General features: G+C 42.5%; 1 protein-coding gene across 2 annotated transcripts in view; it reads right to left on the reverse strand.

The window, feature by feature from the left end:
• Positions 1 to 296: 296 nt before the first annotated feature.
• The window catches only part of LOC309551308 (cytochrome P450 2K1-like), an 88,989-nt gene continuing 68,607 nt past the window's right edge, over positions 297 to 20,678 (reverse strand). Inside the window, exons 5-9 of one of the 2 annotated variants that reach the window (XM_082251841.1) lie at positions 20,001 to 20,177; positions 19,413 to 19,554; positions 8,014 to 8,198; positions 4,826 to 4,967; positions 297 to 565 (exon numbers count right to left, since the gene is read on the reverse strand). In XM_082251841.1, the coding sequence (XP_082107967.1) occupies positions 387 to 565; positions 4,826 to 4,967; positions 8,014 to 8,198; positions 19,413 to 19,554; positions 20,001 to 20,177 (825 nt within the window). In that variant the 3' untranslated portion in view covers positions 297 to 386. The remainder of the gene's footprint in view (positions 566 to 4,825; positions 4,968 to 8,013; positions 8,199 to 19,412; positions 19,555 to 20,000; positions 20,178 to 20,678) is intronic. The other variant, XM_082251842.1, reaches the window with a different exon arrangement.

Here is a 20,678-nt window from a genome sequence, read left to right on the forward strand (position 1 = left end):
ATACATACATTAGCTTTTATTTTCGTATGCGCTGATAATACACATGTTTTTGAGCTTCATGAAACCTGCCATCTACTGTTCTGGCAGTGGTAATTTTTATAATTGTAACGAGTAACTATGCAGCACAAAAAAAAAATATCGGAGTAGAAGTATTGAAATCATTGAAAAAATGTAGTGAAGTAAAAGTGGAAGTAGGAGAAAAAAATTCTACTCTAGGAAAGTACAGATACCGCATTTCGGGACTTAAGTACAGTAGTGAAGTAGTTCTACTTAGTTACTATACATCTCTGCATTTATACCATGTAAGTGATTCTAGTTTACCTATCTCATATAGCTTGCAGAGGTTATAAAATATGGAATGTAGATATATGGGATGCCAGTTCACTTTAGTTGCGAGAAATTGCACATATTTCATACTTCAACGGACCAGTTGAGAAGCCAGCTTCACCTGTGAGGTCTAATTTAGCTCCCGGGGGAGCCTGGAAAGTGAAGTTTTGCAGCAGTGTGGTAAAGAAGAGGAACAGCTTCATTTTAGCCAAGTTCTCCCCGACACAACTTCTCTTACCTTAGAACAAAAGTAAAGTAAAGAAATCAATTTTCAAAGACAAGTTCTTCCTTTCCCCATGTGAAATCATGACATACTTCCAGCTCAGGGTCTCTTATCTTCCAGTTCTCATGCTGTGAGTGGGCAGCAGGTGCAGGCTCGGCATTGTACATGTACATTGCTGGCGTGCTTCCGGGTTTGCTGACCCATCCGGTGATTGGACACAATTTTAGCTGAAACCTGCTGATCGGCTGTGTTCCATCACACACAGAACTCTGTGTACATAGAAACAGTGATCTGGCTGTTTAACATCCATATTACACACATTACACTTATTAGGCACACAGTTAAACTCTTGATTGCCCTAGATATTAACCCCTTCCCAGCCAGTGTCATAAGTACAGTGGTACAGTATTATCACTGATCACTGTATTAGTGTCGCTAGTGACGTCAGTGACCCTCGCAGCCAGTGTCTATCAATGCCAAATTGCCCACCATTTTATCACAGTCACACTATAAGTCGCTGATAATCGCAATTACAGTATAGCATTGATAGCTGCGTAAATTCCAGTATGCCATTGCAGCACCCTCCTAGATAGGTACTAGGCAGGTAAAATGTAGTTTGCTCTGTCTGCCTATTAGGGGAGCCTGATTGATAGTTTTGCCCGTTGAATGTGTCCATGTGTGATTCATCTGGTCTGAGGGAGTGTCCCCCACTGTGTCCAATAGTGAGGCATGTTGGACAGTGGAGGAAACCCAGCCAGTGACACACAGGCTTTTGTGGCTATCCTAGTGGGTTGGCACAAACAGTGGTGCATCCTGGGATAAGTTATAAAAGCCAAGCGCATATGTGGCAGGGTGTCTTTGGGCGGGAAGCCAAGTCCCAGAAGGAGGGTATGGCTGTTTCTCCTTCTGCACCTGGGAAAGGTGGTCACAGGCAGTCGGCCTGGTGAACCTGAAGGTGTTGCTGAACGCAGGGGTCCAGTGTATGTTGACAAGTGGAGTTTGGAGGCAACGGTTATTCTGGAAAAACAGTGTCCGTGAGTACAGAGGAACTTGCCCAGGGGTCTGCAAGGAAGGGGACCACTTCAGTAGCTAAGGTCAGTGGACGGGTGTCAGCACACCGGTAGTGAGAGAAAAGGGGGTGCCACTTTCAGACCCTGAAGAGAATATTTACAAGAAAGCATTTAAAGTATCTACACTTAGTGGCAAAGTGAGGCAGTGGCCTTGCCACATTCTACAGTAAGCTGTCCCTCAGACTGTGAATAGTTAATAGTTGGAGTATCCCACTCATCCCTTCTCCTATCCAAGTTCTCAATAAAACACAAAAACCAACATCCACTGGATTGATTATTGATTGAGCCAAGGACTTTCAATGCTGTTTGTCTGCTATCCATTGCTAAGGGTAACCCAGGGGAATCCAGAAAGTGTAAATCTCAGCAGTCCTCTAGGGGGCAGTGCTACACCATAGTTTGTAATTTGTAGATACTATAACTTTCACACAAACCAATTAATGTACACTTATTGGGATTTTTTTTTTTACCAAAGACATGTAACACAATACATCTTGACCTAAATTTATTAATACATTTTATTTTTTTATTTACTGTATTTTTTATTGCATATGTTTTATAACAGACATTAATAAAAATCTATTTGTTTTTCCTCCAAATTTTTGGTCTTTTTTTATTTATATATTAAAAAAATAAAAAACCTGGCGGTGATCAAATCGCAGCAAATGAAAGCTCTGCTTATGTGAAAAAAATGATATAAATTTAATTTGCGTACAGTGTTGCATGAATGCTCAATCGCCAGTTAACCACTTTGCCGCTGCTCACTAGAGCTCTACTGCGGCAAAGTGGCTCGATAACAGCTGGCGACGTAGACCTATGTCGCCAGACATTCCCCTCTCTCTGCGGCGCTCATGCGCCACCGGAAGCTCGCTCCCGCTGTATTCAGTCACAGCGGGAGTCGGACCAGGGGAGGAGCGGCGGCGATCGCCGCTGCTCTTCCCCGATTGTCGGGGAATCAAGTCTGGAGATCCGCCTGCTTGTGTAAACACAAGCGGGCGGATCTCCTAAGTGACAGGCAGGGTCAGATTACAGGATTCAGCATAGCTGAACATGCGATCTGTCCCTGTGTCACACAGTCCCCTCCCCCCACACACGTCAGTAAGCACCAGGCATACATTAACCCCTTGATCACCAATAAAAATTAACCCCTTCCCTGCCAGTGTTATTTTTACAGTAACAGTGCATATTTATAGCACTGATTACTGTAGTAATGTCACTGGTACCCCCAAAAGTGTCAAAAATGGCAGTCAAGAGTCCGATCTGTCCGCCGCAATGTCGCAGTCCCGCAAAAAAAAAAATCGCAGATCGCCGCCATTACTAGTTAAAAAAAAAACACCAAAAACTACAGAAATCTTTCCCTTAGTTAGTAAACGCAATAACTTTTGCGCAAACCAATCAAAATACGCTTATTGCAATTTTTTTACCAAAAATATGTAGCAGAAAACAAATTGGCCTAAAATGATAAAAAATGTTGATTTTTACTTTTTTTTGGGGGGGGGGGGATTTCATATAAAAAAATGTGAAAATATTGTTATTTTTTCAAAATTGTCTCTATTTTTTTGTTTATAGCGCAAAAAGTAAAAATCGCACAGGTGATCAAATACCACCAAAAGAAAGCTCTGTTTGTGGGAAAAAAAGAATGTACATTTTGTTTGGGTACGGCGTTGCATGACCGCACAATTGTCAGTTAGATTCGCACAGTGCCGAATCGCAAAAAGTGGCCCAGACGTAAGACAGCAAAATCCTCCGGTGGTAAAGTGGTTAACCACTTGCCGACCGCCGCCCGACTATATACGGCGGCGGTCAGCCCCTCACAGGCAGAGTGACGTATCGGTACGTCACTAGCCTGGGAGGGTCTGGGGAGCGAGCTCGCGCCGCCGGAGGCGCGCTCCCGCTCCCGCATGGTCACGCACCCCCCCGCGCGTGTGACCAGCGGACCCGATGTCCGCCGGTCACTCTGCGATCGTCGGGGGAGAGGGAGAAAGGCAGGCAGCTTGTGTAAACAAGCTGCCTGTCAGTTCTCCCTGTGTAGAGACACTGATCATACGGATCTACTATGTAGAACCGTTGATCAGTGTAACTACACCTCAAGCCACAGCCAATCACAGTTAGAATCACGCCCCTAGGGACACACACAGCCCCTCCCTCTCAAATAAAGTTAACCCCTTCACTGCCAGTGTATTTTTACAGTAACAGTGCATATATATAGCACTGATTACTGTAGAAATGTCACTGGTAACCCCAAAAGTGTCAAAAATATCAGTCAAGGGTCCGATCTGTCCGCCGCAATGTCGCAGTACCGCAAAAAAAATTGCAGATCGCCGCCATTACGCGTTAAAAAAAAAAACCAACAAAAATGACAAAAATCTTTCCCTTTGTTAGTAAACGCGATAACTTTTGCGCAAACCAATCAAAATACGCTTTTTGCGATTTTTTTTACCAAACATATGTAGCAGAAAACAAATTGGCCGAAAATGTTAAAAAATTTTGATTTTTCCTTTTTTTTTTTGGAATTTCATATAAAAAAAATGTGAAAAAGATTGTTATTTTTGCAAAATTGACGCTATTTTTTTGTTTATAGCGCGTGATCAAAAGATCGCACAGGTGATCAAATACCACCAAAAGAAAGCTCTGTTTGTGGGAAAAAAAGGACGTCAAATTTGTTTAGGTACAGCGTCACACGACCGCGCAATTGTCCGTTAAAGTCACGCAGTGCCGAATCGCAAAATACCCCCTGGTCAGGAAGGGGGTAAAATCTTCCGGGGCTTAAGTGGTTAAAGTAGTGCAGTGCTGAATAGTAAAAAATGCCCTGGTCATTTAGGGGGTAAAAACTTCCAGAGGTCAAGTGGTTAAGCTCTGTTTAAAAAGCTAACAGATAATAATCCTTTTTTTTTTCTGCAAAAAACCCACCCTACCTATAAGGTTATATGGTTCCCCCCCGTAGGGCTGCCTTGCCCTCTCCCCAAATTACAACTCTAGTAATAGTGACCATTGTTTGTCTTTGTAAATGTGTGGAAATATGCCTTTTGCACATATTATATAAAAATGATAGAAATATGGTAGAAGTGTGCTGAAGACAGTTCATTTACAATACCATTGGCACTGTAAGGTGTCCATGTTGCCATTTGAGAAAACTAAGTGAAATGAAATGATTGTCTGTGGCCCCGGCTTATAGGACTTTAAGATTTCACCACTTTAAACTACTCACCAGCAGAAAATGGTATAAATGCTTCCCTTTTAACAAAGTTTCCATCTGAGTCCAGAAAATGCTGAGGGTAGAACTCATCTGGTTTCTCAAAATACTCTTTGTCTTTTAATACAGAATATAATAATGTAATAACGTAGGTCCCCTGCAAAGGAAGTAAAAGAGAGCTGCTCAGGCAAGATATAACTAATGAGTAGTATACATGAGTGTCTTAAAAAGGGGTTGCATTTTAAAGGCATTTCAGATACATTTACAAATCACATTGTATTTCCACTGAATTGTGTAGTGTAATAAAAGTGATGTATAGCAGTAGCAGCATTTCTACCTTCATTTGTGGACACCTGATCATCCTACCTATATGTGCTTGCCGGACATTTTATTCCAAACCTACAGGCATTAGCTCCTTGGCGCTGAAAGTATGCATATATGTGGCTTCTCGGCGGGTGGAACTTAACGCAGAGTGGCCGCATATATGCAGCCCCCTGTGTAAACTACTACCTGCACATTCCCAGCAAGGTAGCCAGCAAGGATCGTAAGCTCCCGTATGCATACTTGCAATCGGGAGCTTTCCAACTATGTGATCGCTGTAACAGTCAATTAAAGCAGTCATATGACCCAAGCGCCCGTATCAGCCTCTTGGCTTTTAGGAACACTTAAAGGCCGGGGAGGCTGTTGGCACCAAACGGTTAATATGTTGCATCCTACCCCCCTTCCCCTATCTCTTCTGGGAAGGCTTTGCACAATATTTTGGAGTTTGCCTATGCGAATCTGTGGGTATTCAGCCAAAAGAACATTTGTGAGGCCAACAATGTTGGCTGAATACACCTGGTTCACAATTGGCATTCCAATTTATTCTGTGGAAGGGTTTTTACAATATTTTTGAATGTACCTAAGGTTATCGATACCCATTTATCCAAAAGAACATTTGTGAGGTCAGGTATTGATGTTGGACGAAAAGACCTGGCTCACAATTGTCATTCCAATTCATCTCAAAGGTTTTCAGTAGGGTTGAGGTCAGGGCACTGACCATGACTGTGACCTTGTAGGCCACTTGAGTTTCTCCACACCAACCTCGTTAAACCATGTCTTTATGGAGCTGGATTTGTGCACAGGAACACAGCCATACTGGAACTTAAACGTTCCTTCTCAAACTGTTGCTGCAAGGTTGAAGTATACAGTTGTCTAAAATGTCTTTGTATGCTGTGGCATTAACAAATCCCTCCGTTGGAATCACCTGCATCATCATCATTCATTTTTTTGGAGTGATGTTCACATATAGTAGGTGTCATGGTCAAGCCTCCACAGACTTTTGGCCATATAGTGTACAGTACATATAACCAATCAACACTTTTACCAATTTTCTATACCACTGATTGGTATTGGAAATGCAATATATTTACGTGGGCATTGGTTGCAGAGATCATGTATTACTGACTCTGCTCAGCCAACAATTCTCTAGTTAGGAAAATTAAAAAGCTTAGCATAGACAGAATGCTGCATGTAAGATTTAGATCAGCAAGGAGTGTCAAAGTGTTTAATCAGCCTTTCAACTTAGTACACCCTTTAAGACCTGCAATTAGGGAAACACTGGGTTAGCTCAGCGTCCTATTTTTGTGATTGTAAGTATAGCCTAAAACTACCGTGTGTGTTGACCCCTCATCTGCCTATTTACATGAAGCAATCTACCTGAAGGAAATTGATTTCACTTCACTCATATGGCCTTGGTTACCAACTCTCTATTACTGAAAGCCATTGCAGGATTCAGAGACTTACTGTAGATGAACCTGCAGTATGGGGCAGTTGCAATTTACATACCCCAGTCACTAGAGGGGGAGTCCAGCCTTAATAATCTGCTACACGTGGGTAGAATATCACACCCTGCATATTTTTATTGGGGGGGTCCACTCTTGGTCCTCCACATGGGGAATACAATTGGACTGGTGCAAAACAGTGTGGTGATAACCTTAAAGCCTCGTACACAAGCTACGAATTTCGGCCGACCGGTCGTCCGTCTTTTGTCCAGAGTGGTGTCTGTTGGTTGGAATGTGCTCTAGACTGCACACAAATTTTCCCGTACGACAGAATTCTACTTCAGAAGTGATGTCATGTGTTGGATTGCTTTCTATGTGTTCTTTCATCTCTGAGCATGCCTAGTCTTGCTCATAAGGTTTTTCCTCGTCGAAATCTGTACTAATGAGACGAAAATTGGACGTGTGTTGACGGAGGACAAAAAGTTTAATGCCTGCACATCAGGATTTTGTCAGCCGAAAAGTCAGAGTCGGCTGTCGAAAGCACTATACTAACAATCCGAAAATCGGCAGATCGGTCGTCGGACGAAATTTCCCTTACGAATTTCTTATCGTGTGTACGGGGCTTAACTGGTGTGGTCACCAAACCCATTTCCATCTCCAGTATGTCACCAGCGCACTAGGGAATCAGAGGGATTGCAAGGAAGCACACATAAACACAAATCCACATTCAGAGGGATTGCACTATGTTTCCTCATGCTGGGAAGTACCAAGTAAGTACCAAGTAATTCTTGCATGGACTAGTGTAGTACAAACAAATTACATGTTCATGTCAGTGCCACAAATGAGAGAATCCTCAATGCTAAGGGTCCAAGTAGTGGCCCAGAAAGAACTCCTCTTCTCTCTTGTGGATTCCAATGTACTTTTGTGAGTTTTTTTTCTTTAATAAAATGTCTTTTGGTAATGCACTAGGCCGGTGTGCCTTCTTGTTTTTGATTTTGTTCCAGTATGGAGTAGTGTAGGATTGGAAATGGGGGGCAAGAGGCATACAATGCGATTAGAGGAGAAGCATTTTAACCTCAGGCAACGTGGGGGGTTCTTTACTGTAAGGCTACAGGACTGTGGAATTCTCTACCACAAGAGGTGGTTTCTGCGGGTAGTATGGTGGCTCTCAAAAGACTCTTAGACGTACATCTCAAGGATCAGAACATTCAGGGCTATGTGAGATGATTACAGCCACACACACCTACACAGGTTGAACTGGATGGACTGTTGTCTTTATTCATCCTCAACTACTATGTAACTATATATGTAACTATGTAAGATGGCAAGTACATGCTGCTTTTTCTCTTTACAGAAAAGTCAACCTGTTACTTTGCCTGGTATACATTTGATATTTTGCTCAGTCCTTGTATTGACTATAGGATAACATTTGATACTTACTTTGGGTATAAAATATCCTTTTATAGTCACATCTTGAGTAGTAGAATGTGGAACACCTGTTGGTGCAATATTACCAAATCTTAGAATTTCATGGATGACGGCATCTGTATATGGCATCTGCTTTCTATGCATCAGGCAAGGTCCTCCCGAACCAATGACTTTTTCTATTTCATTCTGAACATTTTCTGTCGTCGAAAGAATAACATAAAATCTTATTTAAAATGGGTTTGCTTACACTGAGATCACTTCAGCCCTCACAGTTTGTTAAAATGTAATGGTGCCCATTGTAGAAGTCTTAACCATTTGACCTTCGGAAAATTCACCCCCCTTCCTAACCAGGCCACTTCTTTTTGAGATACGGCACTTTAATTGACAACTGGGCGGTCATGCAATGCTGTACCCAAATAAAATTGATGTCCCTTTTTTTTCGGCTGTATTTGATATCTCTGCATTTTTGATTTTTTTTGCGCTATAAGGTGTCCTTTTATGAAACGGAGATGACCAGTGATCCTGCTGATCACAGCTCATTTCCGATCATTCTCAGTTTATGAAACAGAAATGATCGGGGGAGAACATGTTCTCCGCTGATCATCTCTTCACAGGGGAATCTGTCATTGACTGACACAGAAACAGCCAGGTCATGAAGCTGCGATCTCCGCACTTCACTGGTGATCTGTGCCAGAATTCACACTCCCGGGTTCACCAGCCTGGAGCTTGTGAAGCGGGGAGTGAAGACAGAATCGGGGGAGAACTGAGGGGGAAAAAGGAAGATTATGGACTTCCTTCTTCCTCGTTCAGACCCCCCAACACAGTAATCATGTCCCCCTGCCATATTTATGTATATATATACACACATACATGTAGATATATATTTAATGTGTATATATATATACAATGTATGTGTGTGTGTATTCAGTGTATATATATATTTATGTAAGGGGACTATTATTTATTAACCTCGTGTACTCAGCAGTGATAATTTATCACTGCTTGTTAAAGCGCGCCAGGGATTTTCATACTACGGTAATCTCGCTTTGTCTCACGAGATTACAGACGCCCCATTGACTTCTACACAGATCTCCGAGAAAACCGTTCTCCTCTGATCACCCTGGGCGAACTGAAGTTCTCCGATTCATAAAAAGGGTGCCAGATGTTATCATTTTCCCCGGAGAACTGTAGAGAAGCCAACAGAGAAAAAAATTCACCCGTTCATAAAAGTACACCTAAACACAAAAAGACAATTTTGAAAAAAAATAATATTTTTTACTTTCTGCTATAAAACATCCAATTAAAAAAATCTAATTTCTTCATCAATTAGGCCAATATGTACAATATTCTGCTACATATTTTTGGTAAATAAAATCCCAATAAGCATATATTGACTGGTTTGCGCAAATGTTATAGCATCTACAAACTATGGGATATTTTTATTTATTTTATTATTATTTTTTTTTTTACTAGTAATGTTGGCGATCAGTGACTTATAGCGGGAATGTGATATTGCGACAGACAATTTGGATACTAACTGACACTTTTGACACTTTTTGGGGACCAGTGACATTATCACAGTGATAGGTGCTAAAAAAATATGCACTGTCACTGCCAGACACTGGCTGGGAAGGGGTTAACATCAACGACGATCAAAGGGTTAACTGTGTGCCTAGCTAGTAGATTTGTGTACTATGGGAGGTGATTTTACAAAGGGAAGGCCTAGCTACGTATCCCTGCTTTTCAGGAACATAGGATCCATGCCTTCCCCACTGTCAAAATGGTGATCTGCCTTGCAGAGCACCATTCTGCTGTGCACTAAACAATCAGCAGTTGCTGGCCGACATCGAGTCCACGGTACCCATTGCGGGGCTCCCACTGTGCCCATGCAGTTGATTCTATATATAAGCAGGATATCATTCTCCTATTATTGGCTCTGCAACCCCTCTGGCCCCACTATTATGGTCGCATGTGCAGATGTGCCAAAGAGCAATTTCTGGCCTTTATGTTCTGGCAGAGCGCTTTGGCACATTTGTGCATGTACTGGAGCTTCCCTGCACATGCGCAAAGATGGCAAAGGTTTAGGACTTCCATAACTGCCGGGTTCGTGAATGCACAGGGAAGCCTGTACAGATATTCAAGGAAACTTGCATGTGCACAGATGTGCCACAGGGCTTAGTCAGGATCCAAAGCCCTGCATGCGCAGTGGGGCAGGCCACACAAACATCATTATTGCATAGGCGAGAGATGAAGAAGTGCGGTTTTGCAGCACAAATAAATGCCACAAAAAAACATTGATTTTTATCCAATTGTGAAATTGAAAAGGGAGGAGTCAGGGCAAAATTATGCAGTTAAAAACACCAGTGAAATACACTGCTCCAAAAGATTAAAGGAACGCTTTTTAATCAGAGTATAGCATCAAGTCAATTAAACTCCTGGGATATTGATCTGGTCAGTTAAGTAGCAGAGGGGGTTGTTAATCAGTTTCAGCTACTTTGGTATGGATTCAATTAACAACAGGGGCACTAGATGGACAACAATGAGATGACCCCAAAACAGAATGGTTTTACAGGTGGAGGTCACTGAAATTTGTTTCCCTACTCATATTTTCTGACTGTTTTTCATTAGTTTTGCATTTGGCTAGGGTCAGTGTCACTACTAATAGCATGAGGCAATACCTGGACCCTATAGAGGTTGCACCCTCATTCCAACTCCTCCAGGATGGCACATCAATATGTACCTTTGCCAGAAGGTTTGCTGTATCTCCCAGTACAGTCTCAAGAGCATGGAGGAGATTCCAGGAGACAGGCAGTTTCTCTAGGAGAGCTGGACAGGGCTGTAGAAGGTCCTTAACCAATCAGCAGGACCGGTATCTGCTCCTTTGTGCAAGGAGGAACAGGCTGAGCACTGCCAGAGCCCTACAAAATTACCTCCAGCAGGCCACTGATGTGAATGTCTCTGACCAAACAATCAGAAACAGACTTCATGAGAGTGGCCTGAGGGTTCAACGTCCTCTAGTGGGCCCTGTGCTCACTGCCCGACATTGTGAAGCTTGATTGGCATTTGCCATTGAACACCAGAATTGGCAGGTCCGTCACTGGTGCCCTGTGCTTTTCACAGATAAGAGCAGGTTCACCCTGAGCACATGTGACAGACGTGAAAGGGTCTGGAGAAGCCGTGGAGAATGCTATGCTACCTGTAACATCATTCAGCATGACCAGTTTGGTGGTGGGTCAGTGATGGTCTGGGGAAGCATATCAATGAAGGGATGCACAGACCTCTACAGGCTAGACAATGGCACCCTGACTGCCATTAGGTATTGGGATGTAATCTTTGGACCCATTGTCAGACCCTACATTGGTGCAGTGGGTCCTGGATTCCTCCCGGTGCATTACAACGCCTGGCCTCATGTGGTGAGAGTATGCAGCCAGTTCATGGAGAATGAAAGAATTGATACTATTAAATGGCCCCCATGCTCTCCTGACCTAAATCCAATAGAACACCTCTAAAACATTATGTTTTGGTCCATCTGACGCAACCAGGTTGCACCTCAGTCTGTTTAGGAGCCCAGTGGTCCATATCTGGGAGGAAATACCCCAGAACACCATCCGTTGTCTCATTAGGAGCATGCCCTGATGTTGTCAGGCATGCATACAAGCACGTGGGGGGCCTAAACACTACCATTTTAAGTTGCTGCAATGAAATTTCAGCAAAATAGACCAGCCTGCTGCATCATTTTTTCACTTTGATTTTCGGGGTGCCCTTGAATTCAGCTCTCTATGGGTTGATAATTTTCATTTCCATGAAACAATGTGGCATCCTTTTGTTCCTAACACGTTACCCAGTCCATATCGGTATAGATATCCAGCATGATATGTTTTCTTATTGAGATCTGATGTGTTTTCAAAGTGTTCCTTTATTTTTTTTTTGAGCAGTGTACATACAGTGGGTACGGAAAGTATTCAGACCCCCTTAAATTTTTCACTCTTTGTTATATTGCAGCCATTTGCTAAAATCATTTAAGTTCATTCTTCTTCCTCATGAATGTACACATAGCACCCCATACTGACAGAAAAACACAGAATTGTTGACATTGTTGCAGATTTATAAAAAAAGAAAAACTGAAATATCACATGGTCCTAAGTATTCAGACCCTTTGCTAAGTATTTAGTAGAAGCCCCCTTTTGATCTAATACAGCCAGGAGTCTTTTTGGGAAAGATGCAACAAGTCTTTCACACCTGGATTTGGGGATCCTCTGCCATTCCTCCTTGCAGATCCTCTCCAGTTCTGTCAGGTTGGATGGTAAACGTTGGTGGACAGCCATTTTTAGGTCTCTCCAGAGATGCTCAATTGGGTTTAAGTCAGGGCTCTGGCTGGGCCATTCAAGAACAGTCACGGAGTTGTTGTGAAGCCACACCTTCGTTATTTTAGCTGTGTGCTTAGGGTCATTGTCTTGTTGGAAGGTAAACCTTCGGCCCAGTCTGAGGTCCAGAGCACTCTGGAGAAGGTTTTTGTCCAGGATATCCCTGTACTTGGCCGCATTCATCTTTCCCTCGATTGCAACCAGTCGTCCTGTCCCTGCAGCTGAAAAACACCCCCACAGCATGATGCTGCCACCACCATGCTTCACTGTTGGGACTGTATTGGACAGGTGATGAGCAGTGCCTGGTTTTCTCCACACATACTGCTTAGAATTAAGGCCAAAAAGTTCTATTTTGGTCTCATCAGACCAGAGAATCTTATTTCTCACCATCTTGGAGTCCTTCAGGTGTTTTTAGCAAACTCCATGCGGGCTTTCATGTGTCTTACACTGAGGAGAGGCTTTCGTCGGGCCACTCTGCCATAAAGCCCCGACTGGTGGAGGGCTGCAGTGATGGTTGACTTTCTACAACTTTCTCCCATCTCCTGACTGCATCTCTGGAGCTCAGCCACAGTGATCTTTGGGTTCTTCTTTACTTCTCTCACCAAGGCTCTTCTCCCCCGATAGCTCAGTTTGGCCGGACGGTCAGCTCTAGGAAGGGTTCTGGTCGTCCCAAACGTCTTCCATTTGAGGATTATGGAGGCCAATGTGCTCTTAGGAACCTTAAGTGCAGCAGAAATCTTTTTGTAACCTTGGCCAGATCTGTGCCTTGCCACAATTCTGTCTCTGAGCTCTTCAGGCAGTTCCTTTGACCTCATGATTCTCATTTGCTCTGACATGCATTGTGATCTGGAAGGTCTTATATAGACAGGTGTGTGGCTTTCCTAATCAAGTCCAATCAGTATAATCAAACACAGCTGGACTCAAATTAAGGTGTAGAACCATCTCAAGGATGATCAGAAGAAATGGAAAGCACCTGAGTTAAATATATGAGTGTCACAGCAAAGGGTCTGAATACTTAGGACCATGTGATATTTCAGTTTTTCTTTTTTAATAAATCTGCAACAATGTCAACAATTCTGTGTTTTTCTGTCAGTATGGGGTGCTATGTGTACATTCATGAGGAAGAAGAATGAACCTTAATGAATTTAGCAAATGGCTGCAATATAACAAAGAGTGAAAAATTTAAGGGGGTCTGAATACTTTCCGTACCCACTGTATGTACACTGCTCAAAAAAAATAAAGGAACACTTTGAAAACACATCAGATCTCAATAAGAAAACATATCATGCTTTATACTGAATACTTTTCGTACCCACTGTATATGGTAACTTTTTTACCTGCTAAAGGATTTGAATTTCTGTCCATCCAGTCTTGGGATTTACACAGCTTTGCCATACAGGGAGGCAATGAGTTTTTTTTCTGCTGCGGTAGTAACACTTAAAGGTCTCATCCCCACCCTGTGAAAGTGGAAGTGCACTGATGGGCTCAACCCCCTGTCAGTATGCTCTTTCCACCTATCAGCATACTTCAAGTCAAATTATTGTATTTTCAATGCTTTTGTTACAAAAATGAGTATTACTGAATACAATGCTGCATTAATGTGCCACAATAAATCAAAACAGTGTAGTGCTCTACAGCAAATATATATATATACAGTGCCTTGTAAAAGTATTCGGCCCCCTTGCAACCTTTTGCCACATTTTAGGCTTCAAACATAAAGATAAAACTGTAATTTTTTGTGAAGAATCAACAACAAGTGGGACACAATCATGAAGTGGAACGAAATTTATTGGATAGGTCAAACTTTGTTAACAAATAAAAAACTGAAAAATTGGGCGTGCAAAATTATTCAGCCCCTTTACTTTCAGTGCAGCAAACTTTCTCCAGAAGTTCAGTGAGGATCTCTGAATGATCCAATGTTGACCTAAATGACTAATGATGATAAATAGAATCCACCTGTGTGTAATCAAGTCTCCGTATAAATGCACCTGCACTGTGATAGTCTCAGAGGTCCATTTAAAGCGCAGAGAGCATCATGAAGAACAAGGAACACACCAGGCAGGTCCGAGATACTGTTGTGGAGAAGTTTAAAGCCGGATTTGGATACAAAAAGATTTCCCAAGCTTTAAACATCCCAAGGAGCACTGTGCAAGCGATAATATTGAAATGGAAGGAGTATCAGACCACTGCAAATCTATGAATACCTGTCCATCCCTCTAAACTTTCAGCTCATACAAGGAGAAGACTGATCAGAGATGCAGCAAAGAGGCCCATGATCACTCTGAATGAACTGCAGAGATCTACAGCTGAGGTGGGAGACTCTGTCCATAGGACAACAATCAGTCGTATACTGCACAAATCTGGCCTTTATGGAAGAGTGGCAAGAAGAAAGCCATTTCTTAAAGATATCCATAAAAAGTGTTGTTTAAAGTTTGCCACAAGCCACCTGGGAGACACACCAAACATGTGGAAGAAGGTGCTCTGGTCAGATGAAACCAAAATCAAACTTTTTGGCAACAATGTAAAACATTATGTTTGGCGTAAAAGCAACACAGCTCATCACCCTGAACACACCATCCCCACTGTCAAACATGGTGGTGGCAGCATCATGGTTTAGGCCTGCTTTTTGGTTAAAATTGATGGGAAGATGGATGGAGCCAAATACAGGACCATTCTGGAAGAAAACCTGATGGAGTCTGCAAAAGACCTGAGACTGGGGCGGAGATTTGTCTTCCAACAAGACAATGATCCAAAACATAAAGCAAAATCTACAATGGAATGGTTCACAAATAAACATATCCAGGTGTTAGACTGGCCATTGAAAGTCCAGACCTGAATCCATCGAGAATCTGTGGAAAGAACTGAAAACTGCTGTTCACAAACGCTCTCCATTCACCTTAACGAGCTTGAGCTGTTTTGCAAGGAGGAATGGGCAAAAATTTCAGTCTCTCGATGTGAAAAACTGATAGAGACATACCCCAAGCGACTTACAGCTGTAATCGCAGCAAAAGGTGGTGCTACAAAGTATTAACTTAAGGGGGCTGAATAATTTTGCACGCCCAATTTTTCAGTTTTTTATTTGTTAAAAAAGTTTGAAATATCCAATAAATTTTGTTCCACTTCCTGATTGTGTACCACTTGTTGTTGATTCTTCCCAAATAATTATGGTTTTATATCTTTATCTTTGAAGCCTGAAATGTGGCAAAAGGTCGCAAAGTTCAAGGGGGCCGAATACTTTCGCAAGGCACTGTATATATATATATTTTATATATGTGACATATATAAGAATAAAATCAATACTCCTGTCTCTTCTTTTAAACCTGCTTTGACACTCTTCTAAATGTGCCTAGTCCTCCACCTATCCATCTTCAGTGCAATCCCAACACCAGCTGTGCTCTCACCTGGCATATTTGACCCACAAAAACGTAGGTTCAAAAACAGCTCAAGTTCCCTTTTAAATGGCATTCCATATGCCAGGTGGATCACATCACAAGTGCCCTTTGATTGGAATCATGTATGTCCAGCTAATTATATGCTCTCCTTTCCTCCACATTGCAGCATCAAGGGAAAGCAACAAACACTCAATAGTGTTTCACCTTTTAAAAACCTTTATTCACACAACGCATTAAAATACACTCATATGTACAAGCAACAATAAGTGACACACTGGCGTTATTCAGCCCAGGCAGGCTGTATTAGATACGCACTTCCTGGTCTTGTAGTGCGTGAAGATGTCATTCGATAAGTCCTGCCCCTACGTGTTTCATCACCGGGACGCATAACTTCCTCAGGGGTATAATCAAAAAAATTGTTTGTTGTATACCGCTACATTTTTTTGATTTATCAAAGCACTTAAAGAGGTTGCAAAAGAAGGTTTTTCACCTTATTGCATTCTATGTAGTACGGTAAAAAGAAAACTTGTGTGTGCAGCTTTCCCCACAGCCCCCCTAAATACATACCTGAACCTGATCTCCATATAGTAATGTGTATGAGATCTGAGGCTCTCTTGGCTCTCTCACTCCTTATCGGCTTAGATACAGCAGCAGTAGTCATTGGCCAGGCAACTAGTATTTTACGAAGGAGGGTTAAGCCTGAAATATACTACTTTTGGATCCAATTCTGGAGCTTGTGAAAAGTCCTCAGAAAAGATTAATTTGGCCACTGGTGACAACATGCTATTTATCTTTTGTGTCTTTATATAGTGAGTGTAGACCTAGCCTCTTGTGGTAGTGTGCAGCTTACAGTCATTGTCATCCACTGTTTGGCCTGGATTTAATGCTGCATGACTTAGTCTATGCAGTTAATAATTCAGTCATCTGGTTTAGGTCAGGGATATGCAAACTGTGGCCCTCCAGATGTTGCAGAACTACAAGTCCCATGAGGCATAGCAAGACTCTGACAGCCACAAGCATAACACCCAGAGGCAGAGGCATGATGGGACTTGTAGTTTTGCAACAGCTGGAGGGCCACAGTTTGCATATCCCTGGTTTAGGTCATTATTATCAATATTATTTTACTAGATTTACAGTATCTCTCAAAAGTGAGTACACCCCTCACATTTTTGTAAATATTTTATTATATCTTTTCATGCTACAATGTAAAGTAGTGAGTGTACAGCTTGTATAACAGTGGAAATTTGCTGTCCCCTCAAAATAACTAAACACACAGCCATTAATGTCTAAACGGCTGGCAACAAATGTGAGTACACTCCTAAGTGAAAATGTCCAAATTTGGCCTAGTTAGCCATTTTTCCTCCCCAGTGTCATGTGACTCGTTAGTGTTACAAGGTCTCAGGTGTGAATAGGGAGAAGGGGTGTTAAATTTGGTGTTATCGCTCTCACTCTCTAATACTGGTCACTGGAAGTTCAACATGGCACCTCATGGCAAAGAACTCTCTGTGGGGCCGTGGGGAGCTCAGTGGCAGATGCGTTTTTCCAGTGATTCACGTTCAGTCAGGACTTTGGTTTAAGGGCATGGCAGACCATTTTTTTTAAAGGAATAAGGAAAGTCCACAACATATAATTTCCCACGCAGGGGTTCTTCCCCAGTCAAAATATAGTAAACCGAAAATGCTAGCCCATCTGGCTCTCAAGCTCTCACTCAGTTTCTCAGTAGCAGTACCTCTGCTCTTTTTGCTGGTCCCCAGACCATGAACTCCCCTAAGCTGGCAGCTTCACTCTGGCCTTAGTCCTTAGGCCATCACCTGTCTCTTGCAGACACATGTGATCTGGCTGCCACCTGCAGCCCCTGATTCCTAGAGACCTCCTGTCTCTCTTGGGAGGAGTCGTCTCCAACTGGGAGCCCTCCTGACTCCTGGGCCAGACCTCCTGTTTGCCCGGGTGCAGCTGTCTCCAACTGGGAGCCCTGAGTGCTAATCCTGGGAATAATATAAACCCAGCCCACAGGTGTGCAATCAGCAGGCCTGTCTTAACCAAAACCAGGCGTAGATGGCTAACACACACAGTGACCCGGGGTCGCCTCTCTACAGGATCTATAAAAAAAAAATTGTTGCTCAACATAAAGATGGCCTAGGCTATAGGAAGATTGCCAAGACCTTGAAACTGAGCTGCAGCACGGTGGCCAAGACCATACAGTGGTTTAACAGGACAGGTTACACTCAGAACAGGTCTCGCCATGGTCGACCAAAGAAGTTAAGTGCACGTGCTCAGCGTCATATCCAGAGGTTGTCTTTGGGAAATAGACATATGAGTGCTGCCAGAATTGCTGCAAAGGTTGAAAGGGTGGGGGGTCAACCTGTCAGTGCTCAGACCATATGCCGCACACTGCATCAAATTGGTCTGCATGGCTGTTGTCACAGAAGGAAGCCTCTTCTAAAGATGATGCACAAGAAAGCCTGCAAACAGTTTGCTGAAGACAAGCAGACTAAAGACATGGATTACTGGAACCATTTCTTGTAGTCTGATGAGTCCAAGATAAACTTATTTGGTTCAGATGGTGTCAAGCGTGTGTGGCGGCAACCATTTGAGGAGTACACAGACAAGTGTGTCTTGTCTACAGTCAAGCATGGTGGTGGGAGTGTCATGGTCTGGGGTTGCATGAGCGCTGCCGGCACTGGGAAGCTACAGTTTATTGAGGGAACCATGAATGCCAACATGTACTGTGACAAACTGAACCAGAACACAATCCCCTCATTTTGGAGACTGGGCCACAGAGCAGTATTGCAACATGACAACGACCCCAAACACACCTCCAAGAGGACCACTGCCTTGCTAAAGAAGCTGAGGGTAAAGGTGATGGACTGGCCAAGCATATCTCTAGACCTATTGAGCATCTGTAGAGCATCCTTAAACAGCAGATGGAGGAGTGCAAGATCTCTAACATCCACCAGCTCCGTGATGTCATCATGAAGGAGTGGAAGAGGACTCCAGTGGCAAACTGTGAAGCTCTGGTAAACTCCATGCCCAAGAGGGTTAAGGCAGTGCTGGAAATTAATGGTGGCCACACAAAATATTGAAACTTTGGTCCAAATTCTGACATTTTTACTTAGGGGTGTACTCACTTTTGTTGCCAGCAGTTTAGACATTAATGGCTGTATGTTGAGTTATTTTGAGGGGACATCAAATTTACACTGTTATACAAGCTGTACACTCACTACTTTACATTGTAGAAAGTGTAATTTCTTCAGTGTTGTCACATGAAAAGATATAATATTTACAAAAATGTGAGGGGTGTACTCACTTTTGGGAGATATTGTATATAGCGCCAACAGATTTTGCAGTGCTTTACAAACTAAAGGAAGACAGTACAGTTACAATACAAAAAAATATAAGAGGGTTAAACGGTCCCTACTCATAAGAGCTTACAATCTAATAGGGTGGGGCAAGTGGTACAAGAGGATATAACAGCGACCCTCTTGCTGCTAGGTGAAAGTGCTAACCACTACACCACTGTGCCGCCCGTAGTAGGAGATAGCTAGATAGATTGAGGTAGAGGGTTCCAAAGAATGGGAGAGGCTCTGGAGTATTTGGATAGCTAGGAGCACTCCACCAAAATAAAGGTCAATAGCAATCAAAACGATGTACTTACTCTGGATTTCAGGGTATTTCGCCATTAGCAGAAGGCCCCATCGGAGGACTGTTGAGGATGATTCCATTCCAGCCGCGAATATGTCCGACACAAGAAATACCAAATTGACATCAGTGAAATGTAACTTGGGATTCGGCTTCTCCTGAAAATTCACACAGTATATATTTGTCTTAGAATGTATATAATATAGAGCTACAAATTGCAAATTTGGACATTTTCTAGAAATGTTTGGCAATGGCCCCACTTTTTCCCACATTACTGTTTGGCCACATATTATAGTAACAGGTCAACAGGAACATACTGTAGGTGAGAGGAGGCAAGGACAGCAATTGTCAAGTTTTCTGGATACAGCAGTCAAGAATTTAGGGCTCCCAGTATGCAGAAGAAAACTATGAAATGGTTTATCATTGTAGTGAAATTGAGAACTGTTTCAAAAGCAGCAGGTGGTTGAAACTATAAACTCATACAGAATTCATCATCAAAATGTCTTATAGGCTAATTGATCAAATATCAGTTTTGAGGACAGACTTAAAAAACCTTTATTAAAAATATCAAAAACTCAGGTAGGGCAAAGGAAAAATGTTATACCTCTTTTCGCTTGACAAGGAAAGCATCAATTAAACTCCTCTGATCATTAACATCCAGTTCGTTCTTCTGTCTGGTGACGGTTTTTGTAATAAACGCTTGCAGCTCATCCAGGTTTGTATAGATTTTTTTATTGCTTCCAAGAAACAATCGGAACAGGGATGGAAATGTATTGTACAACTGAAAAAAAAAAATAAATAGTTCAATGTTTTACACATCAGCTACCATATGTCTCAGCAGCCTGAGATTGCAGTGGAAGCTTGTTAAGGCTGGGTTTACACTGCTCCGAAACTAAAGTCGACTTTATGTCCGACTTTAATGCAACTTCAATGAACAGGATCCGACTTTTATCTGACTTTGAGATGATTGCGACTTGTCCTTTGACCACTAAAAACAATTCCTTTGCTTCTGGTATGGAGGAAACCTCACGCCATATATAAAAAAACAAAAAAAAACAAAAGGCAAGGGGTTGCCATCAGATATATACCAGGCCCTTCGGTCTGGTATGGGTTTTATTGGGAAATCCCACACCAAAAAACAAAAAAACTGTGTAAGGCCACCCCCAAGATCCATACCAGACCCTTATCTGAGCATGCAGCTCAGCAGGTCCTGAAAGGGGGATGGATAGACGAGAGAATGCCTCCCCTCCTGGACCATATCAGGCCACATGCCCTCAGCATT

The sequence above is a fragment of the Pelophylax lessonae genome (assembly GCF_965119305.1).
Source record: "Pelophylax lessonae genome assembly, chromosome: 3".
In the NCBI taxonomy this organism is placed as follows: domain Eukaryota; kingdom Metazoa; phylum Chordata; class Amphibia; order Anura; family Ranidae; genus Pelophylax; species Pelophylax lessonae.